Below are 4,863 nucleotides of genomic sequence, written 5' to 3'. Positions count from 1 at the left end.
CATTTGACATCACACGCTTCATGATAAAACTCGGCCAACTAAGTTCACACATGTTTCTTGATATATTTGATCAAGCTTAAAAAAAACAAGTTTAGTTAAAGTCGAGATAAATGACCCTGTAAACATGGCATGGAAGGAGGGAGTGGTAATCAGACAGGATCATACATCTAAAACATCATCACTATGCTGTCTTATAACCATGAAGACAGCATTCATACCATTACTTTCACTTCCATAACATTACTTTCACTTCCATAACCATGAAGAAGACATCATCACTATGCTGTCTTATATACCTGTAATGTACATCCATAAGCGCGGAAAATAAACCCAAACAATCACTAGAAACACACACAAAAACGCCAGAACAAAATCTATGCAGGTTTTCTCTCCCTCACTCTTCAGGCAGGCAATTTGCCTATGTTACATGCCGCACTCGATGTATTCACAGGTCACGCCGTCTCTTGCGAACGCGGAGAAGAGCGAGCTTCAGCTTAATGCTCATCACAATCAGCATCCTGGCAGCGACTGCCCCGACGACGCCATGGCGGACAGGCTCGCGTCCGAGTCGCCGCAGTGCCTCAGGTAGGACTGCCGGAAGGACTGGGCCGACGACGCGCCCGCCAGGTTCAGGCTCGCGTCCGACTCGCCGCCGTGCCGCAGCAGCTGGGACTGCTGCTGTGGTGACTGAGGAGCCATGGTGGACAGGCTCGGCCCCGACTCCCCGCAGCGCCTCAGGTACGCCGAAGACCGATGCTGGCTGGACGAGCCCAGGTAGTAGCCCGACGACGATCCGTACCCAGAGTTGGAGATGTATGAAGAACCGGCATGCGGGCTGGGCGACCCATAGCCGGAATTGTACATCTGCGGTGGGGCATAAGCATAACTTATGTTGACTGGTGGAGACAGGTGGTTACCGACCAGGGAGTGTGTGGAGCCTCCGCGGAGGAGTGAGGTGCGGAGGTAGGGCGAAGACATGTTTGCGAGGTCTGCGCTGCTTCTGCTTATGCTCATGGCTGATGAGTTCCTGTATGGTCTTTGGGTGTTCAGAGAGTGCGGGGTGCCGGAAGCAGAGTAGATTCGAGATATGGACTGCGATGAAGGACGCCGGCTTATTGGTCTGGGAGGGGATGCTCCCACGCTCGACCGGAATGAGGATGACGGAGATGCCAAGTGAACCGCAGAAGCAAACAATGGGGTGGTCTCCGAGGCAGGAGGGCCTGTCATTCCAGCGCCTGCATCTCGCTTGCACACGGGGCAGAATGATCTCCAGGATGTGAGCCACATGTCCACACAAGATGCATGGAACTCTGCAAGGCAATTCAAACAATTATCAGAGCGCTGCCTTGGGAAAAAAATACCGATACAGATAAGCTGATTGTATAGAAGGGGAGTTGTCCAATTGGTTCAATTTGTAGTACTTTCGTTATTGCAGTACTAGTTAACTGGTAAATCCACATTGTTAATGTTTTTGACAGAAATGAATTTACAAACACACTGTTACAAGGAAATACAGATGCAACTCTGAAAATTTCAAGTGCAGTACCGGTATTTTATATTCTTACGTTCTTAAGGATTTTTCAAGTTCCAACCCAACAGATTCAAAAACTAGCAAAGAACATTATTTTTAATACCAAATTCGAAGGGCGAAGAAGTACAGCAAATAGAGATGACTAGTTTTGCCTAAAACACTATGGGCATGGCAAAGGATCAAATATGCAAGGTACTAGTTTTTAGAAGACAGAGAGTTTGCGAGACATACTGTGACGGCAAGGCAGCACTCTTATCTGTTCTCCGACAGTGTAATCCTCCAAGCAAATGGCACACATCGACGACGTGCAGTTGTCCTCTTGCACTTTGGTGAAAATAAGGCTGGGCATCGCCTTAACTAATTGACTGCTCATTCCATGGAATTCTCGGGAATCTAGATTTCTAGGCCGGTCCCGCCTTATTCGATGTCTTCTCACAAAGAAACAGGTAGCTAAAACAGCAGACATGGCGAGCAGTGATATGAATGAAATCGCCATGATTGACCAGGCTGAGTTCTCGAATGTCGGTATTATCCACACCTCCACATCAGTACGGCCTGAAAATTTCTTCAGCACCTCCCCTGAGACCTTTGAGATGAACACAGCGTATATCTGAATACCGCTTGAGCTTCCAGCCACTGTTACACCTAATTCTCAGTTAGAAAGTGCAGAGAATATATGATCCGAACAATACTAAAACGAACTAGTGAAAACTATAGATGTAGGAACAGTTCCCAAAATCATATCAACATCTACAGTTATTTCTAGCTTTTAATAATCTGCATAAGTATTTCAGCTTGATCATTATGGAGAACAGATCTGAAAGCATTTTCTGTGCATCTCAGTCTGTTCCATCTCTACTCAATACGTGGCCATCTACAGGACATGAAAGGTAAAAAAGAAGAAGGGTTGAGAGGGTCAAGGTACATTACTTGAAACCAGAACTCCACTGTTCTCGTTGTCATACACTATTGCAGCTTTGAATCCAGCATCCTGCACATTTTTCACTTTCTCATCAAATGTGCAGCCACCTCTTACAACTAGTGCAAATGGAGACGGTGGACCCTCGACTCCCTTGTTTGTCAATGCACTGCAGGCATTCAAAGGTTCAGCAGTATAAACTAAGCCATTAACGCCTGACCCTTTTACTGCCGGAGCTGCAAACAAATTCAAATGGCATAATGATTTCTTCAGATAACATGATGCAGAGTTGCAGACTCCACAGAAAAGTGCAAAGTAGATAACATAATGCAGAGTTGCAGACTCCACATTAAAGTGCAAATAGAAGAGAACAACTTATAATGCCAATGCACCATGAGTACATGGCACAATCAACGAAATAACAATCAAGCTTAATGTTTTTAAGATAGTTGGCAGGGCACGGATGGAATAACATAATAGGATTATTGCAACATATTTTGCGTGCCACCATAAATCAAAATCGCAGCCAAGAAGTATGCAGCCAGACATTACACCTAAATATGCCATAAGCAGTAGGTTGAGAACAGGAGAAGCATGCAAACAAATGTAGCGACAGCCAAATAGTAGAATTTGCTAGATGATTGTAAGATATCGAGAACTTACAAAAGTTTGCCTCAACATCATCAAATGATAAAGTAAGATTATTCCCCATCAGAACTACATTGGCAGCTCCTATCTGAGCCATGAGGCATACCACTGCACAGAGACAGAAAGGAGATAACAGTGCTCCTCGAATGCTCTTCATCTTATCAGCTCCTGACAAACCCAACTTGTTTTACAGGTTAAGCTACACAATGAAAAAGCCACCTAACACTTCAATGCTTCAAACCCACGTCTCCGCGAGCACACGACGACCACTATGTGCTCTGAATCTGCAGCTCGAAAGCATCCAATCAGCTACAATTCCTGCAATGGAAGCCGGCAATGTTGAGATTCATTTGGCGTTTTATCACTCACATTAAGCCAAAAGGAGCAGGACTTCTACACGGAACATAGAGAATTCCAGACTTTGCGCCCACAGGTTCCAAATAATTACATACTTTAAAAGGTAACAGATCGCAAATACGACAACAAACAGAATCTGTAAATCCGCCAAAATTATTCTACAGTGAAGACCTTTTTATTTAAGGAATCAGTAGAGGCATTTCACAGGTATTTTCCTTTTCCATAAACACAATTAAAATGGCAAGTGCACAGCCAACAATAAATTTCCAATAACAAGACCTCTCCAACGTTATACACAAATAAGTCAAAAATAAGTTTACGGTGCCTAGAACTCCAAATCTTCAGCAATTTCCTCAACTGATTACGTGGTGAGTGAGATTAGCACTACTAGTAACCAGGCTTATCACATTCCGCCAAAACGACCGGTACTTTTCATCACCGCCAAGCAAACAGGAATAAAAGTTCCGCCGACCGACCGTTTCGCGCATAATTCCACCTGTTTCATTCAACTGGAATATACTATCCTGTCTGGTTCATTCCAAGCTTCCGGCACTCCGAAACCTCGTATCCCGACAAGCAGAACCGAATCACCAGCATACCGGATTTAGCGAGTATGATGTGGGCATATGCATCCGGCGGGTGGCTTGGGGATGGAAAGGCCAATCAAATCTGGCCACAACACTAAAAGATCAGCGAGGAGCTGGATATGCTCTCAAGTCGGCATCTAAATCATCACCACCACTGCAATCCAGCTCAACACCACTGGAAACCCAACGACGGAAGCGAATCTGCCTTTCACAGCGGTCGCCGCCGTCCGTCAAATAGTCAGCGCACGCAACTCGAATCGCCGCCGCAAGACTAAATCTTTATAATCTAAAAGGGGAGGGAATTGACGAGGCAAGAACGAATCTTTGACAGGGCTTGACCCGGAAAGGAAAAGGGGGAACGGGCACCGGAGGGGAGATGTGAAAGGGGAATCGGCGCGGATGGGATGGATGGATGGGATACCTGAGGGCGGAGCACGGGGGTGGCAATGGCGACGTCGGCTTCCATCATGTGTGAAGTGCGGGGTGGCGGAGGAGGGCCGGGATCGGCGGCGGCGGCGGCGGGCAGGGGCCGGGGGATCGAGCCGAGGCGCCGCGGGCAGTGGGGAGGGGGGGGAGGTGGACAGGGCAGGGAAGGGGAGGGAGCCTATCCGTACTTGACCAGCCTGCAGAAAAATGAAGACCCTCTTCTTTTTTCTGGTACAAAAAAGTTATGATTTTTAACTTCTCTATTTGTTTTTTAGAAAATGTGTGTCTTGTTCCTCCGACAGAAAATGACGCCGGAATTGTTTTTGCTGGAGTAGTACCCTAATCAAGACAGAAACACCATTTACGCTACCTTTTCTTTTCTACTCCCTCCGTTC

General features: G+C 46.4%; 1 protein-coding gene across 2 annotated transcripts; it reads right to left on the bottom strand.

The window, feature by feature from the left end:
- Positions 1-224: 224 nt before the first annotated feature.
- LOC119357300 (receptor homology region, transmembrane domain- and RING domain-containing protein 1-like) lies at positions 225-4,619 on the bottom strand. Of its 2 annotated transcripts, none has more exons than XM_037624298.1 (5): positions 4,464-4,619; positions 3,114-3,416; positions 2,462-2,686; positions 1,763-2,176; positions 225-1,310 (listed from the first exon to the last, which is right to left on the bottom strand). In XM_037624298.1, the coding sequence occupies exons 2-5, from the start codon at positions 3,253-3,255 to the stop codon at positions 511-513; spliced, it is 1,581 nt and encodes a 526-aa protein (XP_037480195.1). In that variant the 5' UTR covers positions 3,256-3,416; positions 4,464-4,619; the 3' UTR covers positions 225-510. The 2 variants fall into 2 exon arrangements, with proteins under 2 accessions (XP_037480195.1, XP_037480196.1); XM_037624299.1 differs by having other exon boundaries at positions 1,763-2,167.
- Between the last annotated feature and the right edge of the window lie 244 nt (positions 4,620-4,863).

Source organism: Triticum dicoccoides, chromosome 2A (assembly GCF_002162155.2).
Source record: "Triticum dicoccoides isolate Atlit2015 ecotype Zavitan chromosome 2A, WEW_v2.0, whole genome shotgun sequence".
Taxonomy (NCBI): domain Eukaryota; kingdom Viridiplantae; phylum Streptophyta; class Magnoliopsida; order Poales; family Poaceae; genus Triticum; species Triticum dicoccoides.
This window is presented reverse-complemented; position numbering and strand designations above follow the sequence as displayed.

Bases quoted from the DNA above. Each gene is read 5' to 3' on its own strand.
- LOC119357300 (XM_037624298.1), bottom strand. From the start codon at position 3,255: ATGAAGAGCATTCGAGGAGCACTGTTATCTCCTTTCTGTCTCTGTGCA. The intron at 2,687-3,113 runs GTAAGTTCTCGA...ATTTGTTTGCAG, and splicing joins TGATGTTGAGGCAAACTTTT to CTCCGGCAGTAAAAGGGTCA. The intron at 1,311-1,762 runs GTATGTCTCGCA...ATTGCCTTGCAG, and splicing joins AGTGCTGCCTTGCCGTCACA to AGTTCCATGCATCTTGTGTG.